Raw genomic sequence first — 25,084 nt, forward strand, 5'->3', positions numbered from 1 at the left:
TCCCACAGACAGGATAACACATACCACGGCCTTTGATATACCAGTCGTGGTGCACTGGCTGGAATGAGAAATAGCCCAATGGGTCCACCGGCAGGAATCGATCCCAGAATGACCGTGCATCAAGTGAGCACTTTACCACTGGGCTGTCTCCCCCCAAAATGGGTAAATTACCATGAAAATAAAACTTGATCTGTAAATTTAACGAACATGATAAAGCTATACACAAAATTTCAGCTCAAAATCTGAAGGCATTGTGAAAAAAGATCCAGAAAACTATATGTGGGACAGATAGGTGGACAGACGGACAGACAGACAGACAGAATGATGGAGATGAAACCATATAGTCCCCTCCAATTGGATTGGTAGGGGACTAATAAAAAACAGAGATGTTATGTGGAATTGAATGTCATGTACTGTGATACTGTGGATGAAGGTCAGGGCTTCTATATTATGGTAGCCCCACTCTCATAGCTAGTGATATTCAATGTTGGGCTAGTAAATAACCTACTATCTTCATGCCCGACGGCTAGTGAAGAAAAAAGTGAAATGTAGTCAAGTCAATTTTGTAAATATGAATATTGTATTTATGTGTCCCCTTATTTCTTTCCATCAGTATATACTGTCAAAACATTTCATACAAGAAGAAGAACCGGAAAAGTGTCCATGTTGCACTACAAAAATAAAGAATTCAGGATATTTTGATTTATGATTCTTATCTACATTTCACAGATAATGAGGTACTAACAACAAACACCGAAATAACTGTATGTCTATATGTCATACGTATCTTACACAAACAATGTACATGTTTAAATGATTACACACAGTCTGAATGATACATGATTTTAAGTTGAAACTGAATTCATTGTTACAACAATACATGTTGTTCTGTTGAAACTGAATTCACTGTTACAACAATACATGTTGTTCTGTTGAAACTGAATTCACTGTTACAACAGTACATGTTCTTTTGTTGAAAATGAATTCATTGTTACAACAATACATGTTGTTCTGTTGAAACTGAATTCACTGCTACAACAATACATATTGTTCTGTTGAAACTGAATTCACTGTTACAACAATACATATTGTTCTGTTGAAACTGAATTCACTGTTACAACAATACATATTGTTCTGTTGAATCTGAATTCACTGTTACAACAATACATGTATTTTCTTCTGTTGAAACTGAACAATGAGTGTAATTTTGACTAAATGCATTATAGGACACAAATGCCACCTGTTAAAATGGACTGGAAAGTTTGGCGCATTTTTCACTGGTTAGTTAGGCATCCAGATACTTGTGAGTCTCTCTGGGGTTGGTTCCATTCCGTCTGGTGGTGTGGGGGAAACCTTTGTCAGCATGTTTCAAAGCGTGGAATCGCCATGCCAAGGCAAACAAATTGACCTATGAACACACAACAAACATGTTAATAATGTAATTCATGGAAAAAAATATATTTAAAAGAATGTTAATAATTCTAATCATGCATCAAATAAAAATAATAAAAAATGTAATAAAGTATAAGCGTTAGTGCATGGGTTAACTCAATACAATCTCTGTAATGCTGCTTTTTGTGTACACCTGCATGGTAACAAAGTCCCATTCATTAATAATAGTTTGGGTGACAGCTGTCTAATTCAGCACTCTATGAATACCAGGACATTTTATCAATCCCGGGACCAGGTTTTAACTCAGTTGGTAATGCATTCGTTTGAGTTTCTTGGGTCAGAGATGGAATCCTTTCATCCAGTTCCCCATGATGGCTATATCAAAGGCCAAGGAATAGTACATAAAAATATCTTTTGCTGCTATTGGAAAAATGTATCGGGTTTCCTCTGAAGACTATATATCAGAATTACCAAATGTTTGACATCCAATATGTTCATGTCATTAAACAAAACAAATCTTTGAATCTGATTTCGAAAGAGCCTACTGTACACAAATATGTAACTTTTCACTGGTGATTAATTCACATGGATCGATAGCACAGTTGTTTGATCTAACCCATGCTCTGATACAGAGATGTTTTTGAAAGTTTACTTTATATTATTTTTTAAAAACTTTTTATTTATTATTTAAAAAATAAAATAAAATGCACTTTACAAAATAAACAAATGTGGATTAGCATAAGCAAAATGCTTCTAACATACTAGTAAACATTTCATAGACATCTGGGTTTTTTAAATCAGAAATAATCTATACAAAATACAGAAATAGTAAAGACATCTATTCATTTAGAACAAATACAAACATTAATTCCCTCCCAAATGAAAACAAAAAAAGGTTTTGCATATACATGTATGATAGTTTAATAAGGCAAAAGCCAAAACTTTATCAATTTGGCAAATTTGTCAGAAGATCTTCAGGCAAATTCATGTTTCAGTTTGCCTAACAAAATATAACAAAGCAAAACACTTAAAGGAAATATATTTAATTTTAAATTAGCTTCGGTTAAATAATAATTAAATATATAAATTTGTCAAATTCAACATTAATTTGTATTTGGCAAATAACATTTTAAAGCCTGAATTATATTCAGGTTAGGGTGGCTTTATCTTCAGTCAGCGGACCAAATTCTCTTGCTGGACCTATTCTCTGATTGTTTTTCCCATTCCCAGCAGTGCCCATGACTGGTATATCAAAGGTAATGGTATGTGCTGACGTATCTGTGGGAAAGTGCTTATAAATGATCCCTTACAGCTAATACAAAGTAGCAAGTTTCATCAGAAGATTATAGATGTGTGACAATGACCAAATGTTTGACACCCAATAACCGATGATTAATATAATCAATGTTCTCTAGTGGTGTCAATAAACAAAACAAACTTCAACTTTTATATTCAGCTTACAGGAATAAAGCCATCCTTTTTGTTCTCATTCTCCAGAGTCGCGAGTTCCTCAGGGGAGAGAAGCGGGAAGCGGACATACTGTACAACACCCTCGCCAACCTCTGACACGTGCTTGCCAAGGACAACCTAAATAATATTAATACATCAGAGAAAACACAAAATTATCATTACTGGCTTCCAAGAGAAAGATTTTCCACCACATGTGACATTCCGTCTTTAAAACACCAGTAACAGAATTAGCATGCAGCTACATGTATAGTCCAGAAGAAGCAATTAAATATTAATTCGCTCGATTAAAATCGTCTTCTTTTTTTCTCCTTTCTTGAATGAGTCAGCCTGAGTACTAGGTGTATTCTAGAGAGAACTAGTTCTTGGAATGTGGAGTCAAATATTTATATATATTGATGGAGAGAAATATGGGATCACACCAACACTAACAGGAAAGAGTGACTGCAACCAAAACTCTTATCCATAATTAATGTCAGGAAGTTAACCGTGTTATTGACATTCGATGTCACAATACATATTTTATTTTTTACAAACATTATGACACTAATACTGACTGAAATGTGGTCTACAATACCACATTTCTTTCTCTCAGTATATTTATAGTATAAGGATTTTCACATTTAATTAAAGAGGAAAAGGAAAAAGATTACATATACTGGTTATGTAGACCCATCTATCATTAAAACAGTAAAGAAAAGGAATATATGTTTTTGCAACACCCCAGCACATTGTTTAATAAGTGTTTACTTTTTTCGTATTAAAAACACCAATGTGCTGAATGTTGAAGAGATCAAACCAACAAGCTCTAAATATCAGTGATTCAAGATAAATATTACTACATAAAATAATAACTGTTGGTGAAATTTTTGTCTAGGGACAATTTCACAACCTCGAAAAATTGTGGACTCCTGAGATAAGAGATATATACACATGTATAAGAGCCCTTATTTGAACTAGCAGACTGACCGAGTTTACAGTGGCCCACTCTTTGACAGCACGGTAGATGTCCAGCTCATCCATTGTTAGGTTGTCACTCTGCAAGATTGTCGATAGAGATTCACTCGACATTTCCTGGAAACTTTTTGACTTGAAGACATTCTAAAAAAATAATATATATAAAACATAATAATTAGAATCTATGTGTGATATGAAACTAGTGTTTGAAATTGGCCTAAATTTCATAATTGATTATCAGTTATAATTAGTTAGCACTAACCTATCAAATTTTTATTATTAAAGTTCTAACTATTCACACCTATGTTCACCAGAATAGATTCTATAAAGTTTTAAAATGGTATCTTTACTATCGATTCAATATCGGTTTTCTTTTGTCTACCCATGAAAACAAATGTCTTTCATCATTTAGACTGTATGAACATTTAGACTGTAAGAATAAGTAGAGTTAAAAATGTTCATGACAATGAATTATCACAAAGCTAGAATTCAATGTTCAGTTATAATTGTTTATGAGAACACCACTACGTGATTCCCCATTATGTTTACCTAATCAACACCAAAATCTAAACTATAATGTAATATGTAAAGTTCTACAGGCATTTGAGTGTGTGTGTGTGGGGGGGGGGGGGGGGGGGGGGAGAGTAGGAGTTGATCCCCACATTCCAAATTAATTTTCTTTATAAAAATGTATTCCACCCCCCACTCGTCTAGAACCCCACCCCCCTCCCCGAATACATTCCTGCACACATGCCTAACAGTATAGATGTAGACCACTTATAGAATTATTTATATAAGTAAATAAAATATGTGTTATGGCAGAGCCAGAATTATCAATGAAGTGGTATATGTGATCCCAAACCACCAGTGACTCTCTTTTCCCAACCCAACCACAGATCCACTTTCCAGACAATTGCCATTCTGAATTTGTCATGCTTCACTAGAACTTTATGCAAATACATGTATAACTCATTAACCACATAATTGGTTACCTAAGATTTTAAAATATTGTCCATGATTCACCCTGTTCATTGCCAAATTAGCCAAAAGCTAATTTTCATACAAAGTGACTACATCATTTAGTCTTTGATTAATAAAATTTTCTTTAAATTAACCACTTTTGAATCATTTTCAAGGAAATACTCTACACATCTACAAATTGGCAAAAACAAACATCTTTCCAGTGACCAGCCTTGGGCTATGAAGCCTACACCTACCAGCCTCAGAGCCAGTCACTTACCCACCACACTAGCAAGCCTAGTACATTAGGACTGCACAAAAGTAATTATGTATATAGATGGCCAAGTGAGCTTGTCTTTGGGCAAGACCATCCAGCTGCAAGAACTCATTAAGTGCGAGATGTCCTGGTTATTACAATAAACTCATTATCTCACCACACACCTACTGTGGACGCTCAGAGCACGCACATGTCAACTCCAAAACTAATCATGGAATAGCATTCTGTATCAGAGAACTGACCATTGCTTGGGTTTGCCACAATTTTGGCAACTTGGGTTTGCAGGGTGTGAGATAGTAATTTATTTGAGGGAGTCTGTGTGACTGGCACAAAGTTCTAAAAAAGCTGAGTCATATACATTGTATTTGTAGGAGTCAGTGTGATTCACCCAACTGAAAAATGGGAGGTACACACATGTATGTAATATATTTCTGGGAATCCGTGTCATCGACTCACACAACTGAAAAATGGGAGTCATGTCATATATGTCATTATCGACTAACACAACTAAAAAATGGGAGTCATGTCATATATTTGTAGGTGTCAGTGTGACTTCCACAACTGAAAAACAGCACTCAACAACAGGATCGAGTCAATTTATTTTGACAAAAACAAATATACATGTATAACTTAAGTACACATGAAGCACTGGCATTCAAACCAAACACAGACTTTGTGGACAATTTGCTTTTTATGACATATCATGCTTGACAAAATGTATGACATTTACAAACAAGAACTGTTCTCTTAGATCATACTTCATTCAGTATGTTGAGTTTGCATACAAATTTGATGAAGTACACATGCAATTCATTTTCGTTCCTGTCCATTGAGCTTAATAAAGCTGATCTTGTGCAGTCTTTCAAGTTTCAAGTTGTATCTGCCATCTTTGACTACAGTATGATTTGAACAGAGAATAGGGCCTCCACAAGTCCAAAATATTGGACTCGAGTACTCAAGGGTCAAACCTGACCTGGACCCGAGTACCCAACACTTACACTAGAAGATGATGAGATTATGGCATAAAGTAAAATAGCATTATGCATCTTAATTCCATAGCTGAACATGGATGCCAAATCATGCCATTGTATTGTATTTAGAAACTGGTTGATATGTTCAATGTTATGATGGCTGGATGGCCGGCCCATTTAAAAAGAGAAACTAGCGCATGATCATATAATTATTGTGTATCTTATATCGTTGATTATCTACTGCTGAAATTATTGTCCTACATTGTCCATTGTATTATAGGTGATCATTGTATTCCACCGTGTATGGGTACTCGAATCCTGTGAACGGACTCAAGTCTTGCTAGACTCTAACCATGCCCGAGTACTCTAGTACTCGTGGAAACTCTAACAGAGAAGCTTGTCAAGACATCCAGTAGCCACTAACAACAATCTTATAGCAAATTACATCACACAGTAGCAACTTTGACAACATGGTGAATTATAGTGCAGAATGTATAGATGTCTTTATTTGGTACTGTCCTGTGAGTGGTGTTTTCATAAGCCATCACTGTAAACATAATCTGAATGATGAAACTGTTTCCCATAATCAAAACCATACCTCTGCACAATACAGAGTCAAAAGGAAATTTTGACAAAATGATGATTACTTCTATAGATCTCTATCAATTGACCCATCTACAGGAGGACTGCCACATCCAAAGAGTAGATGTTCAGTCTTTTCCATGCTCAAACTCAAGGCCAGCTGAAGATCAGTCTCCTTAATTGATTCCAGGTGAGCAATCACATGAAGTTTCAAATGGAAAATTCATTAAAAATATTTATTTCAAGGTGATCAATTTGCAGGTCTCCGAAACCTTTCCAGGCAAGTGTGTAGGGGACCAGAATTGATAACTTGCCTTTATCGGCAAAAACTGGATGGTCATCCCAATCACTACCACATGAAATTTAGAATATCAGTTAGCATCTAGTACATCTAGTGTCGAACATAAAGGTTGCTTTCAGTACTCACACTGGGCCACTTTGTGGCATTTCCAAATACACACACCTTTATTTTTGTTTTTTTAACTAACGGAAACACCATTACTTACTGCCGTATTTTGCTCTATAAAGGCCAGTGCTTGTCCCTTCATTTCATCCTGGCCAAACGTCACTGCCGCCTGCATGATGTCACACGCATTGGAGACCGTCAGATGACCCATCAAGTAGTCACAACATAACTGGGGATGAAAAACCACTTTTATTGTAGTAAATTGTATTACAATGTTCTATTTTAATAAAAAATATATATAGTTTACAGATACAATTTTATCTTCAAACTATAGGATATTTCAACAAAAATTACAAAAGTCAAACAAATTAAACACTGTGTATGTATATATATATATATATATATATATGCAAATATCAGTAATCATAGGTATTATTATATTGATAAATATAGTACTAGCAGGATATAATGTTTTTGATCAGTGCAAAGAAGTTAAAAGTTTGTTTCCACTAGTGCACATTGATCAATTAATCATTAGTTATTATTGGATGGCAAACATGTGGTAACTCTGACAATTGTGTATTAATAATTATATAACAATATTAAAAAAGGAATGACAAATAATGCTAAAAACAATGTACAGGTATTTAGTTGTGACAAATATAATGAATACTTGATACTCATTGCGAAATGAAATGGTTTTATCAGTAAATGAAAACTCAGTCTGTAGTGACTTTGTTATACCCCAAAATGTTTGTTAACTAGCCTTGGTCAATTGAATTCAAAAGCAGTATAACATAGTGTAAGTTCAGTAGAATTAAGCTGTAAGTTTCACTTTATATTATATAAAATGTTTAAGTTTCAAGTGCTTTATAAATTCAATAGATGTTTATAATGAATTTAGCAGCAGTACAAAATCAATATACCTTTTGGAGATCATCAAGTCCATATTCCAAAGCAGTGGCAAGAACATCTGCTGCCTGAAATGAATATTTAAAAAAATACATATACATGTATATAAATCAAATACCAGTATAATCATGAACCTTATGTCATCTCTCTGTGTGTGTGTGTGTGTGTGTGTGTGCGTGCGTGTGTGCGTGAGTAGGGGGTGGTGAGTGGATTTGGAAATGAAGCAAAAAGGGAAAAGATTGCATAACTATTTTAATAAGTTTTTATATTTTAAAAAGGAAGACAATAAGGAGAAAAATATGACTGAAAATATACATTTCCCATTAAATCCCGGAATATATAGCTACCTGTACAACTGAACTAAAGCAAAGAAATATTAACAGTAATTATGCTTAACATGACCAAAGCACAGATTACAGCTATTTGATGTTTAACATAGTTATTTGGACACTTGGTCTGAAGAATGTATGGTAGTAGAGAAAACCTGTTGCCATCGAATAGGCTACTCTTATCAAAAAGAAGCAAGAGATCTTTTATATACACAATCCCACTGATATGATTAAACAGTCTGAGGCAACTGGCTGGGACAGAAATAAATTTGAGTCCACTAAGGGTGATCGATCCTCTGACCAATCACACCTCAGGTGGTCACTCTACAAGTAAGCTACACCTTGTCCCAAACTAAACCAGGCCTCTGACCAATCACACCTCAGGTAGTCACTCTACAGGTAAACTACACCCCACCCAAACTAAACCAGGCCTCTGACCAATCACACCTCAGGTAGTCACTCTACAGGTAAACTACACCCCACCCAAACTAAACCAGGCCTCTGACCAATCACACCTCAGGTAGTCACTCTACAGGTAAACTACACCCCACCCAAACTAAACCAGGCCTCTGACCAATCACACCTCAGGTGGTACTCTACAGGTAAACTACACCCCACCCAAACTAAACCAGGCCTCTGACCAATCACACCTCAGGTGGTACTCTACAGGTAAACTACACCCCACCAAAACTAAACCAGGCCTCTGACCAATCACACCTCAGGTGGTACTCTACAAGTAAACTACACCCTGTCCCAAACTAAACCAGGCCTCTGACCAATCACACCTCAGGTAGTCACTCTACAGGTAAACTACACCTCACCCAAACTAAACCAGGCCTCTGACCAATCACACCTCAGGTAGTCACTCTACAGGTAAACTACACCCCACCCAAACTAAACCAGGCCTCTGACAAATCACACCTCAGGTGGTACTCTACAGGTAAACTACACCCCACCCAAACTAAACCAGGCCTCTGACCAATCACACCTCAGGTGGTACTCTACAAGTAAACTACACCCCACCCAAACTAAACCAGGCCTCTGACCAATCACACCTCAGGTGGTACTCTACAAGTAAACTACACCCTGTCCCAAACTAAACCAGGCCTCTGACCAATCACACCTCAGGTGGTACTCTACAAGTAAGCTACACCTTGTCCCAAACTAAACCAGGCCTCTGACCAATCACACCTCAGGTAGTCACTCTACAGGTAAACTACACCCAACCCAAACTAAACCAGGCCTCTGACCAATCACACCTCAGGCAGTCACTCTACAGGTAAACTACACCCCACTCAAACTAAACCAGGCATCTGACCAATCACACCTCAGGTAGTCACTCTACAGGTAAACTACACCCCACCCAAACTAAACCAGGCCTCTGACCAATCACACCTCAGGTGGTACTCTACAAGTAAACTACACCCTGTCCCAAACTAAACCAGGCCTCTGACCAATCACACCTCAGGTAGTCACTCTACAGGTAAACTACACCCCACCCAAACTAAACCAGGCCTCTGACCAATCACACCTCAGGTAGTCACTCTACAGGTAAACTACACCCCACCCAAACTAAACCAGGCCTCTGACCAATCACACCTCAGGTAGTCACTCTACAGGTAAACTACACCCCACCCAAACTAAACCAGGCCTCTGACCAATCACACCTCAGGTAGTCACTCTACAGGTAAACTACACCCCACCCAAACTAAACCAGGCCTCTGACCAATCACACCTCAGGTGGTACTACACCCTACAGGTCAGGTGGTACTCTACAGGTACACCCCACCCAAACTAAACCAGGCCTCTGACCAATCACACCTCAGGTGGTACTCTACAGGTAAACTACACCCCACCCAAACTAAACCAGGCCTCTGACCAATCACACCTCAGGTGGTACTCTACAAGTAAACTACACCCTGTCCCAAACTAAACCAGGCCTCTGACCAATCACACCTCAGGTAGTCACTCTACAGGTAAACTACACCCCACCCAAACTAAACCAGGCCTCTGACCAATCACACCTCAGGTAGTCACTCTACAGGTAAACTACACCCCACCCAAACTAAACCAGGCCTCTGACAAATCACACCTCAGGTGGTACTCTACAGGTAAACTACACCCCACCCAAACTAAACCAGGCCTCTGACCAATCACACCTCAGGTGGTACTCTACAAGTAAACTACACCCTGTCCCAAACTAAACCAGGCCTCTGACCAATCACACCTCAGGTGGTACTCTACAAGTAAGCTACACCTTGTCCCAAACTAAACCAGGCCTCTGACCAATCACACCTCAGGTAGTCACTCTACAGGTAAACTACACCCAACCCAAACTAAACCAGGCCTCTGACCAATCACACCTCAGGCAGTCACTCTACAGGTAAACTACACCCCACTCAAACTAAACCAGGCCTCTGACCAATCACACCTCAGGTAGTCACTCTACAGGTAAACTACACCCCACCCAAACTAAACCAGGCCTCTGACCAATCACACCTCAGGTGGTACTCTACAAGTAAACTACACCCTGTCCCAAACTAAACCAGGCCTCTGACCAAACACACCTCAGGTAGTCACTCTACAGGTAAACTACACCCCACCCAAACTAAACCAGGCCTCTGACCAATCACACCTCAGGTGGTACTCTACAGGTAAACTACACCCCACCCAAACTAAACCAGGCCTCTGACCAATCACACCTCAGGTGGTACTCTACAAGTAAACTACACCCTGTCCCAAACTAAACCAGGCCTCTGACCAATCACACCTCAGGTAGTCGCTCTACAGGTAAACTACACCCCACCCAAACTAAACCAGGCCTCTGACCAATCACACCTCAGGTAGTCGCTCTACAGGTAAACTACACCCCACCCAAACTAAACCAGGCCTCTGACCAATCACACCTCAGGTAGTCACTCTACAGGTAAACTACACCCCACCCAAACTAAACCAGGCCTCTGACCAATCACACCTCAGGTAGTCACTCTACAAGTAAACTACACCCTGTCCCAAACTAAACCAGGCCTCTGACCAATCACACCTCAGGTAGTCACTCTACAGGTAAACTACATCCCACCCAAACTAAACCAGGCCTCTGACCAATCACACCTCAGGTAGTCACTCTACAAGTAAACTACACCCTGTCCCAAACTAAACCAGGCCTCTGACCAATCACACCTCAGGTAGTCACTCTACAGGTAAACTACACCCCACCCAAACTAAACCAGGCCTCTGACCAATCACACCTCAGGTAGTCACTCTACAAGTAAACTACACCCTGTCCCAAACTAAACCAGGCCTCTGACCAATCACACCTCAGGTAGTCACTCTACAGGTAAACTACACCCCACCCAAACTAAACCAGGCCTCTGACCAATCACACCTCAGGTAGTCACTCTACAGGTAAACTACACCCCACCCAAACTAAACCAGGCCTCTGACCAATCACACCTCAGGTGGTACTCTACAGGTAAACTACACCCCACCCAAACTAAACCAGGCCTCTGACCAATCACACCTCAGGTGGTACTCTACAGGTAAACTACACCCCACCCAAACTAAACCAGGCCTCTGACCAATCACACCTCAGGTGGTACTCTACAAGTAAACTACACCCTGTCCCAAACTAAACCAGGCCTCTGACCAATCACACCTCAGGTAGTCACTCTACAGGTAAACTACACCCCACCCAAACTAAACCAGGCCTCTGACCAATCACACCTCAGGTAGTCACTCTACAGGTAAACTACACCCCACCCAAACTAAACCAGGCCTCTGACAAATCACACCTCAGGTGGTACTCTACAGGTAAACTACACCCCACCCAAACTAAACCAGGCCTCTGACCAATCACACCTCAGGTGGTACTCTACAAGTAAACTACACCCTGTCCCAAACTAAACCAGGCCTCTGACCAATCACACCTCAGGTGGTACTCTACAAGTAAGCTACACCTTGTCCCAAACTAAACCAGGCCTCTGACCAATCACACCTCAGGTAGTCACTCTACAGGTAAACTACACCCAACCCAAACTAAACCAGGCCTCTGACCAATCACACCTCAGGTAGTCACTCTACAAGTAAGCTACACCACGTCCCAAACTAAACCAGGCCTCTGACCAATCACACCTCAGGTAGTCACTCTACAGGTAAACTACACCCCACCCAAACTAAACCAGGCCTCTGACCAATCACACCTCAGGTAGTCACTCTACAGGTAAACTACACCCTGTCCCAAACTAAACCAGGCCTCTGACCAATCACACCTCAGGTAGTCACTCTACAGGTAAACTACACCCTGTCCCAAACTAAACCAGGCCTCTGACCAATCACACCTCAGGTAGTCACTCTACAAGTAAGCTACACCCTGTCCCAAACTAAACCAGGCCTCTGACCAATCACACCTCAGGTAGTCACTCTACAGGTAAACTACACCCTGTCCCAAACTAAACCAGGCCTCTGACCAATCACACCTCAGGTAGTCACTCTACAAATAAGCTACACCCTGTCCCAAACTAAACCAGGCCTCTGACCAATCACACCTCAGGTAGTCACTCTACAGGTAAACTACACCCCACCCAAACTAAACCAGGCATCTGACCAATCACACCTCAGGTAGTCACTCTACAAGTAAACTACACCCTGTCCCAAACTAAACCAGGCCTCTGACCAATCACACCTCAGGTAGTCACTCTACAGGTAAACTACACCCCACCCAAACTAAACCAGGCCTCTGACCAATCACACCTCAGGTAGTCACTCTACAAGTAAACTACACCCTGTCCCAAACTAAACCAGGCCTCTGACCAATCACACCTCAGGTAGTCACTCTACAGGTAAACTACACCCCACCCAAACTAAACCAGGCCTCTGACCAATCACACCTCAGGTAGTCACTCTACAAGTAAACTACACCCTGTCCCAAACTAAACCAGGCCTCTGACCAATCACACCTCAGGTAGTCACTCTACAGGTAAACTACACCCCACCCAAACTAAACCAGGCCTCTGACCAATCACACCTCAGGTGGTACTCTACAAGTAAGCTACACCCTGTCCCAAACTAAACCAGGCCTCTGAAAATTACAAGAACGACCGTTTCATTTTCACAATACTCATACAATTTTAATTTTGCGTAACCTTTTCTTCATTTACATATTATATATAGGACAGTATTTACCTGAAAATAACAGGTTATACAAAATACAAAAAGTAAATGCAGCGGTAAATCCATGAAATATTTTGTGAGGAGGAAGAAGAGGACTAATGGGAAACGGGCACATGGACCAACTCGTCAAAAGGGCAAACTAATGAGAGAAAAAAATAAAAAAGAAGAAAAAAGGTATCCGCCTTGAAAATGGGTTCCCTAAATGGGTTACATAACTTTTCAATTCTCAGAATCGTGTAAAACTAAAGAAGACAGCATGAAGATACGGACCGTCTTGGACGAGAGCGTCACACAGTTGGTGTAGATGAACTCCAGCATGGCGAGGAAGACCTCAGGAGCCATGTCCGACAACACCAGCGGAACATCGCGGTCCCCACTCTTCGGGTTCTGAGCCTGCTCGGCAAACATGGCTTTGAAAACAGCACATCGTGATGCCAGGATGCAGCGGTGTGCGTACACAGTCTTTCTGTTGGGGCCAATCAGAAACTTCAGGTCACTGAAAAATTTTCAAAGTAATTAAAACAATGATGTACTAGTATTTAACAACCCAACCTAGTTAGGTTCACTCTTTGTAAATCTGAGAGCACCAGTCTACCATTATAGATGGGTTTTTATATGTTATTATTATTTTTAATTTTTTTTTTTTGGAGGGGTGGGTAACGTTTAATAGGACTGATGTAAAGCTCAATTAACTGAATAAATAAATAAAAATATGTGTATTTAAAAAAAAAGTCTTAATAAAATTTAAATGTTACAACTTATGAAACATTTTGCAATAATATGACTTTGACCTAACCAGTTCTGGTTGTAAGCCCTTTATTTATACAGAATGCAAATACTTGTTACGGTGTTACCAGTAGATCATATTATATTTAATCAGTGATGTTTTCAGGTGTCAAATAGATTCCCATCTGCATTAAACGATGATAGAAATAGACTCCAATCTTTATCTCAGATGAAAGAAATGGAAATGTAGGTGGAAAATTGATACATATTTTGTAACATGTGCAAAAGAATTTTAAAGAATTTTTAAAAGTTGAAAGTGATTCTGTATAGCCTCAGCCTTTCATGTACATTTGTATTTGGTACATAAATATATAGAGCCAAATTGACAAAGCATATTTTTCTTAAACACAGACATTTAAGCATTCTGTATATATATATATATATATATATATATATATATATATATATATATAACTACATGTGTAAATGAAAAACAAGCTTTGTAAATTCAGCCCACAATTATCAGTGTAAAAAATACTTTCAATATGTCTCATTAAATTAAAACTTTATTTGAAATTTGTACAATAACATTATGTCAACATTTTTCAGTTTTTGTATTACAGTTGTATTTAGCATCAATAAAAAATCAACAACTAGTGAAATATTTTCAATGTTATGATTAAAAAGTTAAAAGTAAAGGAATGTGTTAAAACATCTGTTAAAAACTGTGGCATTTACTTTTTACATCTCAATATTTTCTTCCTCTTTTAATCTCACTGTAGTGCCAAGTTTTGCTTTGGTTTCCCAACCAACTTGTCTTGGTGCCCTAATTAGTAATTTGTTTTCTTAAACTGAAGACAACACTTGCCAAGCCACAACCCCCCCACCCCCCCCCCCCCTTCCAAAAAAAAGAAAGAAAAAAAAGCCCAACAAATCGACCCCTGAATAACAGTGTTTTAAAAAAATTATTAAAAAAACAACAACATTTAATTAACGTTATTAAGCAATACAAGGATTGGGTCGAACTAACCAACAACTGGGGCGAGTTGGAAGGGGGCGAGTCGGTTTTGGGGCAAGGGCAAGTTGGTCTGCTCCCATATCATAAAGGCTTATGATTTGTAGCTATGGAAAAATTACATTCGTTTACCTGTGATCACGGCAATTAACCATCTTTTTCATTTGTACTGCAAATTCTGCAATATCGCCTTTCATATGCTGTTCGCTTGAAGCCATGTTTACAGACTGCTCTTGTAAAATAATTAAATAAAAACAAACGATGTCCGCACTTTCCACTTGTTGTCAAGCACGCACCTGCTTGCCTCTAATCCGGAAGTTCATCAAGGGAGATAACTCGAGAATACATTTATTTCATTTAATGTTTACATTTGGGAAAGTGGGTTGATGTCGGTACATGTTGTGCATTTAAATAAGGATAGTCACCAACTTTTCACTCCGATTCAGACTAGGTTAATGGAATTTTCAGGTATAAAATATTCAGTTGCCTGTTGCTTTTTCATGACTGCTTCATACATGTTGCAATGATTTGCTACCTCAGTATCTGTCTCGGAACAAATGTCAAGTTCATCATAAAATTGATAAATCATTTAGTACAGTTTGTCCCATCATTCTTTAAAACTGTTTTCTGTTAATAATTTTAGTTTGGTTTGACGTAAGAAAAAAAGTGGAAATAACAAAAACAAACAAACAAACTATTTTTGTGTGTAATTTACAAATCAATCGGCTCAGAAATACATAAATATTAAATTCATCTTAAAATTGTAGTAAATTTCATGGTATGAAAAAAAGGTGTTGACCGTGTTCCCTGTAGGACGGACTGTAAATAAAGCAGTAAAAGGAAGATATATTGGAGAAAATATAAGACTAATGTATGATATGCAATGTACCAAACTGAATAATATTCCTGGATTACTAAAAAGCATTTGATTCATTATCATGGTCATTTATAGACAAAACATTTGATATTTTCAATTTTAAATCATCAATAACAAATTGGATCAAAACATTTTATAATAATTCTATATCAAGAGTAATACAAAATGGATTTCTATCTCAACCTATCATTTTACAACGGGGATGCAGACAAGGCGACCCACTATCGCCATACATTTTTATTATATGTGCTGAAATCCTTGCAATTATTATTAGAAATAACCCAACTATTAAAGGCATAATATAGATGGTGAAGAATATTTAATATCGCAATATGCTGATGACACATGTTTTATTCTAGATGGATCTACTGAGTCCCTTTGCAGTACTCTAATGGAATTAGACTATTATTAACAGATTTCAGGCCTAAAAATAAATTATTCAAAATCAAAAGCTATATGGATTGGGAGCAAAAAGTTTTCTAAAGATGTTTACCACCATACAAAATGGAAATTGGACTGGGGCGCAACACAATTCAATTTACTTGGTATTAATTTTTCAGTAGATTTGGAAAATATTACTGTAGTTAATTATGAATCTAAAATAAAAGAAATGCAAAACTCCATGAAACTGTGGTCTATTAGAAAACTAACAGTTTTAGGAAAAATAGTTGTTCTTAAAACTTTAATAATACCTAAAATAACACATCTTTTAATATCGTTACCTAATCCTGGAGAAACGATCTTAAAAAACTTAAATACATTATTTTAAAAATTTATATGGCAGAATAAGCCTGAAAAATTAAAATGTGATTTAATAACTCAAGACTATAAAGCTGGAGGTCTTAAAATTATAAACTTAAACAATTTTATGACTGCCTTAAAATGCTCATGGCTACGAAGATTATTTATAAGTAATTCACAATGGGTATAAACCTATTTAATTTGGTTACTGGTATAACAACAAAGGAGATATTAAAATACGGAGACTATTATTTAACAAGAAAAATTAAAAATATTGCAAATAGATGTTGGAGAGATACCCTACTTAGCTGGCTAAAAACAGAGAAAGAACTTAATCCTCAAACCGTAGATGATATTTTATGTATTAATAGTTGGCTGAATGATAGAATACTCATTGATCGTATGCCATTTCTATATAAAAATTATTTTGTAAAAGGAATTGTTTTTATAAACGACCTTATTGACGAAAAAGGTGATATTTTAAAATATGATCAGTTCATAAAAAAATACAATATATCCACCAATTTCATTAGCTATGCTTCGTTAACAAATGCAGTACAAATGTACATATATAGTTTAGATTAGTTGAAAGATAACAAATTTAAAATGGTTAATAACCCAATTCTTCCATTTAAACTTAATCTTTTATTAAAAAGACCAAGAGGGTGTAAGGATATGCACAACTTATTAAACTCTAAATCCATAACTCCAAAATCGCAAGCTAAATACACCAATCAAGGTTTTATCTTTTCATCAAGTGAATGGGCAGAATATTATTTACTTCCTTTTCAGAGCACTCAGGATTCAACATTAATATGGTTTCAATATAGACTAGTTCACCGAATCTTAGCTACGAACACTTTCTTATATATTATTCACTATGTTGAGTCAAACATGTGTAGCTTTTGTAACAACCATCCAGAAACCATACCACATCTATTTTTCGAATGCAATAAAGTTCACAACTTATGGGTTGCAGTTCAAAACTGGATATTGACTCAGACTGGTATTATAATTAATTTCAATAAAGATAATGTTACCTTTGGTATTATTAATAATGAAAAATCTAACTTCCTTAACTGGTTAATTATTAACATAAAATATTATGCTTATGGAACTCAGATACAAAAAAAATATTTAGAAAATCGAAGTTGTTAAAAATCTGTTAAGCAAAAGTTTGAAATAAAAAGATTTATTTTATATAAAAATTGCAAATACGAAATGTTTAATAAACAATGGGCTCCATGTGCTAATTTATTTAATGATAACGACTAAATGAAATATATGATGTTAGCTTAAGTTTGTTCTTGTCTATGGCTTGTTTGGAGATAGCGGAAAACAAGAAAAATAAACATACACCTCACGTATAATCTTATCTCGTCTTCTACCTCTTTCTCCTCTTTCTTATCCTCTCTCTTCTCTTTATAATATCCCAGATTAAACCAGTTACATGTATGTATATTTACTACTCTTGTACCCACTTACATTGATGCCTTTTTGCATATATGTATGTGTGAATCTATGTATGTACATATGTGTATGTATCGGAGGACATCTGGGTACATGTGTACATATTTGTTTGTGTATGGATATATGTGTTGTATATTTGTTATATGTACAGCAGTGATTTGGGCCTCCAATCCCTGACACTGCTATGTTTGTGATCTGGGACAATAAAAAAATAAAAATAAAAAAAAATAAAAAAATAAAGCAGTGATAGAAATGAGCAGAAATGTTCACTAGTCCACTCGACAAGTAGCCTACATCTGGACATCTGCTTGTCTGCCAGTATTTTCTCTTGTCCAAATAAATGGTTTGTTTCATTCAAGTGCAAGGACAGTGTGTTTTGCTCAAAATTAAACTGCATTAAAAATGTTTTACTTGTCTATTGGACAACCACTGAGTAAATATTGTTTTACTTGTCTATTGGACAACCACTGAGTAAATATTGTTTTACTTGTCTATTGGACAACCACTGAGTAAATATTGTTTGTCCAAGCACATTTTCACTTGTTGAGACAAATGGACATATTTTTATTTCAAACATTGTAAAGATGTTATAATTGCTGTTACCTTTTGACGCCTATGGATTTTTATTCATGTCAAATGCTAACATAAAGACGGGAAACTTTCTCTATTGATCTCTGTAGAGCACTCAGCGTTTATTTTGATGAAATACAAATCAATAAATACGAAGCGAAAACAACGTATGTGAAGTTCTGTATTTATTACATACCTTCTTTTATGTTTTACAAAAATGGTTTTTAATTTAACGTCATAACAACACTTTGTTAAATCTATGATCAAAACTCCTTCATGGATTTACTTAATGTTAAGAATCATACTCTGCGGCAGCCTTGTGTAATGTTTCAAATATGATGTGCTGTCATTTGTAAATTAGTAAGATTGAATAGGTATGTAATAAAAGTCAAATATAGGCCTACAACAATATAGCCTGGCTACTCTTCTGTTGGAGAGCTAGATAGACATTTAGATAGTTATAATAATCACTCTCAGCTATCAGAGACAATTTTATAATAAAAATGTAGTATTTTGCTAAGCACGTATATTGAGTGAGCAAAGAAAAAAGAAAGAACTGTTTTATTTAATGACGCACTCAACACATTTTATTTACGGTTATATGGCATCAGATATATGGTTAGGAACCACACATGTATTGAGAGAAGAAACCCACTGTCGCCACTTCATGGGCTACTCTTTTTGATTAGCAGCAAAGGATCTTTTATATGCACCATCCCACAGACAGGGTAGTACACACCACAGCCTTTGATATGCCAGTCATGGTGCACTGGCTGGAATGAGAAATAGCCCAATGGGCCCACCGACAGGGATCAATCTCACATCGACCGCGCATTGAGTGAGTGCTGTACCACTGGACTATGTCCCACCCACAAGTGAGCAAAAGTTTCCCGCTATAATGCAAGAAAAATCCTGTGATGTTAATTACATCTATACTTTCAAGTTCACTGATAACAAATATTTCACACATTATGATCACCAGTATACACACCAAAAGAAGAAATCTGACATCACCCGGCCAGAACAATGTTAATGTGTTATTACTGTTAAAGTACTTTACTTGGAATACTGTAGGTGCCCTTTTTGGATGTTGCACTCCCTCCCTAGAAAATCCTACAGCAGTCCTGAGATGTGGATATTATTTATTATTTCAACATGTGATTTATTAACTTTAATAATATTTTTCAGTTTCTCATGCCCATGGTGTGTAGTCCAGCTAAACAAAAGACAATATGTCAACAACCACAGCAGATTCTACAGAAATGGATCTACCACTCTCTGCTAATATAGGTCTTGTCAAACTGAATCACTTTTTATTGGATCTTGAGTGTAATATGGAATCTAGAAAACTGTTTGGAACCATCACTTTATTTTGCTCCTTCAATTACCTCAGTAACCATCGGTCTTGTGAACCCATTGAAGCATCTAATTTACAGTCAACAGGTAATGACCTAACTTCTCTTGAACCATCCCGTCAAGCCTTGTCTTCCATTCACGGAAATCTTGTTATTACATTAGACAGTTTTGGTATCAGCATATCATCAGTGGAAGAAGTCTCACCAAGTCTGGAGTTAGAAAACCAGATGAGAACCGGATCTCGAACTAGTGCTGGTGAGGAAGATGGTGCGTTTGTTCAGTGTTCCAGAGTTCCCGGACGTGAGGTGCAGTTTGAAATGGCTAAACACTGTGTGAGAATCACAGGTCTGTCACCCACACAACGAGGGATGTGTGTTGTCAGAATACACTATAGTACATTACCTGAAGGACCATCACTCAAGTGGACACTGGACCAAGATGGAAAGTATGTTGTATTCCAGGGGCCATATAACATGGGGGCCATAGGGCCATGCCCCACCCCTGCTTTTTCCTATTGTGTTTAGAATGGTAAAAATGCCATATTTGAAAATCTGAAATAAAATGTTTTCTATGAAGAGCATGCCCCAGACAGATCTGGGCTCTTTGGGTCGTTACATTTCCCTCCCCAGGCCACTGGACTTTCAAATAATACTGATTGTGGCCCCCCTCCCCCCACTTTTAAATACACTTCCGTGGGCCCTGTATTCAGAGCATCAAACTCGAAACAGTTATCAATTTGAAGTAAACATTAAAAAGAAGTCCATGATCATTGACAAACCTGTTTGATATCTTTAATCACATGATCAGCAATTACTGGTATTGCATTTTTATCTTCAATTAATGTTTACTATTTTAACTATCTATTCAGGGTTCATATGTTTCAATGTACATGTTGGGATGCCAAGTGTATGTTAACAAGCCTCTGAATATTGCGACAATGATCATGCATCTAATGTTTTCTAGCTCTCTCTCTTTTTTTTTTTCATGCATTAAATTTAGAACCTATTTACATAATCATGACAGGTTACTCAGTAGCAAAATGGGTTTTACATAATACAGTAAAACGTTTCAAAACCGAACCATCTGTAAACCAGAATTTCCTCAAAACTGGAAGTTTTTCGTGGTCCATTTTTAAATATCACTGTACATAAATCTGTCACACTTTCCTAAACAATCAGTAAAATGTATGCAACCATTAACAAACCTAACTATTTCATATCCATTTTTCAAGATGATTATTCCAAACCTGTTATATAGGATCACATTAATTGCTATTTTGTTTGTTTTTGTGTTTACTGATGTTGATATTCTCTTTTGTTAATTGCTGTATTTTGTTTTGTTTTAAGCCCATGTGTGTTCACAATAGGTCACTGGTTGAATAACCGCAGTTGGTTTCCCAGCCAGGATGCCCCGAGTGTTCTCACAATGTGGCAGGCTCGAATCACGGTCCCGGCAAACTGCACTGTGCTGATGAGTGGGGACAGGAAGCCGGCTGTTTCTGTTCATTCTCAAGGTATTTAGATGTTCTGTATTTGAAAAATCACACTCTTCAGAATGTCAAGGGGAATATCACACTCGCATGCACGACCACACTACATGCCCTCAGATTTCATGAAAGAAATCGTTTCTGGTACGGTGTCGGTAAAATCATGGAACCAAGATTTCATTTCCCATAATTATTATATTGAGTATGACTATTCAACCAAAATAATATATATATATATATATATATATATATATATATATATATACACACAGTATATATATATATATATATACAGTATATATATATATAATTATTTTAAAAACCCAGTTTCCAATAGTTTCCCATGATAACAAGACACGGAACCAAAAAGGTGTTTACTTTGAAATTTAAATTCCTATGGCCTGCGCAACTAAAAGTATAATAGGAGATTCTAATCAATAATTGACTGATGAGACATACAGACCAAATCATTGAAAATAAGGAAAATGCAAATAGGTCAGGTTAAGTATTTGTGAAAAAAGAAAACAATTAAAATTGCCTACAATATCACCACCACCCTTCAAATGAAAAACACTTCTTACAATTAACAATTTACAAATAATGTGATCTAAAATACATATACATGTATTTGTTTTCCCACCTTAATGTTGTCCATTTTCCATAATGACATTCCGAGCTCACACTGTCCAGCACAAATTTGTTTGAGCCAATTTTGTTATATGTAGAGTATTTCCTTTAAAATGGTTAATTTGAAGAAAAATGTATTAGCCCAAGACTAAATGTTGTAGCCACTTTGTATAAAAATTAGCAGTTGACTAATTTGGCAATGAACAGGGTGAGCCCTGGACATTTACTGCATTTTATCAAAGGATAACATTCGGTTTTTAGTTAAATCATCCAATTATAATACAGTAAAATGTTCCTTTTGTTAATGAATGATTTTCTTTTTTCTTTTGGCAAGGTAAATCAATCTTTTATTTCTATACAACAATGCCTATGCCTACCTCAACACTGGCCCTGGCTGTTGGTTGCTGGAAGGAAGTGACCATCACTGGTGAAAGTTCCATAATGTGTTCAGAACAAACAAGGTACGGGAGGTGCACGATTATTTTTGACAACAACTAATGACATATAACTGGTAGTTTAATGAAATAAGCAAAGCATTTGTACACCAACTTATCAGTGAGGCCTTTTACTACATTTTGTAGAAAATGTTTTTTGTCTCTGATGGCCAAATTCTCTTTAGATTCAGGTGACCTTCAACTTTGGGATGTACATGTATTTTAGAGGCTCTGTTTGAATCTCTCTATTTCTGTCTCACTTTCTGTCTGTATGTTTGTCTCTCTCTCTGTGTCTCTCTCTGTCTGTCTCTCTCTCTCTCAAGTTTCAGTTTAGCAAACTACAGCTTAAATCCTGAATATGTGTGTTTGGTTTCAGTTCACAGTATCTGTGTACTATCCATGGAGAAGACTGCCAGACAAACTTTTCCAACGAGCAGGTTTTACCTTGTCGCCTGTTCGCACCTTCATGTGTGCTGTCTGCTGCACTGTCAGAACTTGAACATTATGTTCCATCTTGTATGAAGCAGGTGTATCAAATTCTGGGTTATCACCCCTTCCAGCGACTGGACATCCTGATTGTCCCCCCTTGTTTTGACAGTCTGGGGATGATGAGGTAAGACTATTTGTCATACAACTGTTATAAACAATGGACATGCAGCATCATTGGCACAGTGCCTTTATTACGTCAGGGCCGGGACGTAGCTCAGTGGTACAGCACTCGCCTGATGCATGATCAATCTAGGATCGATTCCCGTCGGTGGGCCCATTAGGCTATTTCTCGTTCCAGCCAGTGCTCCACAACTGGTTTTAAAAAAGGCTGTGGTATGTACTATTCTATCTCTTGGATGGTGCATATAGAAGATCCCTTGCTGCTAATCGAGAAGAGTAGTCTATGAAGTGGCGCCAGCGTGTTTTCTCTCTCATATCTGTGTGGTTTTTAACCATATTTCTGACACCATATTACCATTAATAAAATGTTTTGAGTGCATCATTAAATAAAACATTTCCTTCCTTCTTTTTATTCCATCATTGTTAAGACTGACAGACAGCACCTCCCACCCAGAATGGTTTGCTGCCTATACAGGACAGAAGTTAATGGTTAGTTCGGTGGGACGTAGCTCAGTGGTAAAGTGCCAACCTGATTCACGGTCAGTCTAGGATCACTCTCCGACAGTGGATCTGCTGATGCTCCACAACTCGTGTAACAAAGGCCGTGATATGTACTATTTGTGGAATAATACATATAAAACAATTCTTCATGTTAAGAGTAGCCCATGACATGGTACCAGTTGGTTTTCTCTCATTATCTGTGTAGTCCTTAGCCATATGTCTGATACCATATCACCATAATTAGAAATGTGTTAAGGATTGTCTGTTATTTCTTTTACGTTCATCGGGGTATGGATAAAACAAAATCATCCGCAAACTGTGAATCGGCTTCGCTTCGGCTTTGTCCATACCCCGATGAATGTAAAAGAAATAATTACAGACAACACTTATAATTAAATTTGAAACATACTTACTAATAATAACATTAAAAGTTCATATTTGAGTTTGAATTATTGTTTTTGGTTCAAACAATAAAACTCAGTTAGATAAATTGCCAATATAAAATGCCGTCATCAGGTATGACGTTCACTGACAACTCCCGGTGCAACGGCTGGACCAATGGGATGATGTTATATTGTAATGAATGTAACGGAAATGTAATTATTTGAGTATGTCATTACTCCTCCCCACTGAGTAGTCAAAACTCCCTCTGGGTGGGAGCCAGGACTGGGATGCAAAACTTGCACCTTCCTGTCTTCAGGCTAACTTACCCTCGACATCACTGAAGCTGTATTCTGTTTTTAAAAGTAATTATTACTTTATTATTACAGTATATATACACACACATTAAATGTTCCTGTTTCAGCCCAAGTTTGTTGTTCCTGGCCCAATCCCTGCTAGCTGGAGATCAAAGTATGTGTGCCAGGGTGGCCCATGAGATATGTCACTCGTGGTTTGGCCTGCTGATAGGTCCTAAGGACTGGACGGAAGAGTGGCTCACTGAAGGATTCTGCACGTACCTGGAGGATATTCTACATGCTCATGTCATGGGTGTAAGTGTGTGCTATCTTATGTCTTGTAACTGCCTCATTGTTTGTCTGTTTGGCTTGACGTAAAAAACCAGTGCTTTAGAAATAACAAAAACTCTTCTATTTTTATGTGCAGTGTAAAAGCAGGGGTCAGTATACTAGTATACACATGAATAACACTAATGTGCATGTGTTGCACAATCAACATATATATTTAATGGTATTGAAGACAAAATTAAATCATTTCCAAGAAATGTTTTATTGGTCATTTGTAATCATTAT

The 25,084-nt window shown here is 37.3% G+C and overlaps 2 protein-coding genes across 2 annotated transcripts in view; one reads left to right on the forward strand and one right to left on the reverse strand.

Moving 5' to 3' along the window:
- Positions 1–238: 238 nt before the first annotated feature.
- LOC121373892 (BTB/POZ domain-containing protein 19-like) lies at positions 239–15,426 on the reverse strand. The gene is made up of 7 exons (XM_041500689.1): positions 15,296–15,426; positions 13,693–13,918; positions 7,939–7,992; positions 7,113–7,241; positions 3,829–3,960; positions 2,854–2,979; positions 239–1,408 (listed from the first exon to the last, which is right to left on the reverse strand). Exons 1-7 carry the CDS (start codon positions 15,379–15,381, stop codon positions 1,286–1,288), a joined length of 876 nt encoding a protein of 291 aa, XP_041356623.1. The 5' UTR covers positions 15,382–15,426; the 3' UTR covers positions 239–1,285.
- An 83-nt stretch (positions 15,427–15,509) lies between these two features.
- Positions 15,510–25,084, forward strand: part of LOC121375886 (aminopeptidase O-like) — a 56,416-nt gene continuing 46,841 nt past the window's right edge. Inside the window, exons 1-6 of the mRNA XM_041503572.1 lie at positions 15,510–15,631; positions 20,010–20,622; positions 21,524–21,690; positions 22,625–22,751; positions 23,101–23,337; positions 24,640–24,826. Coding sequence (XP_041359506.1) covers positions 20,054–20,622; positions 21,524–21,690; positions 22,625–22,751; positions 23,101–23,337; positions 24,640–24,826 — 1,287 coding nt within the window. The 5' untranslated portion in view covers positions 15,510–15,631; positions 20,010–20,053. The remainder of the gene's footprint in view (positions 15,632–20,009; positions 20,623–21,523; positions 21,691–22,624; positions 22,752–23,100; positions 23,338–24,639; positions 24,827–25,084) is intronic.

Source organism: Gigantopelta aegis, chromosome 6, assembly GCF_016097555.1.
Source record: "Gigantopelta aegis isolate Gae_Host chromosome 6, Gae_host_genome, whole genome shotgun sequence".
Classification (NCBI taxonomy): domain Eukaryota; kingdom Metazoa; phylum Mollusca; class Gastropoda; order Neomphalida; family Peltospiridae; genus Gigantopelta; species Gigantopelta aegis.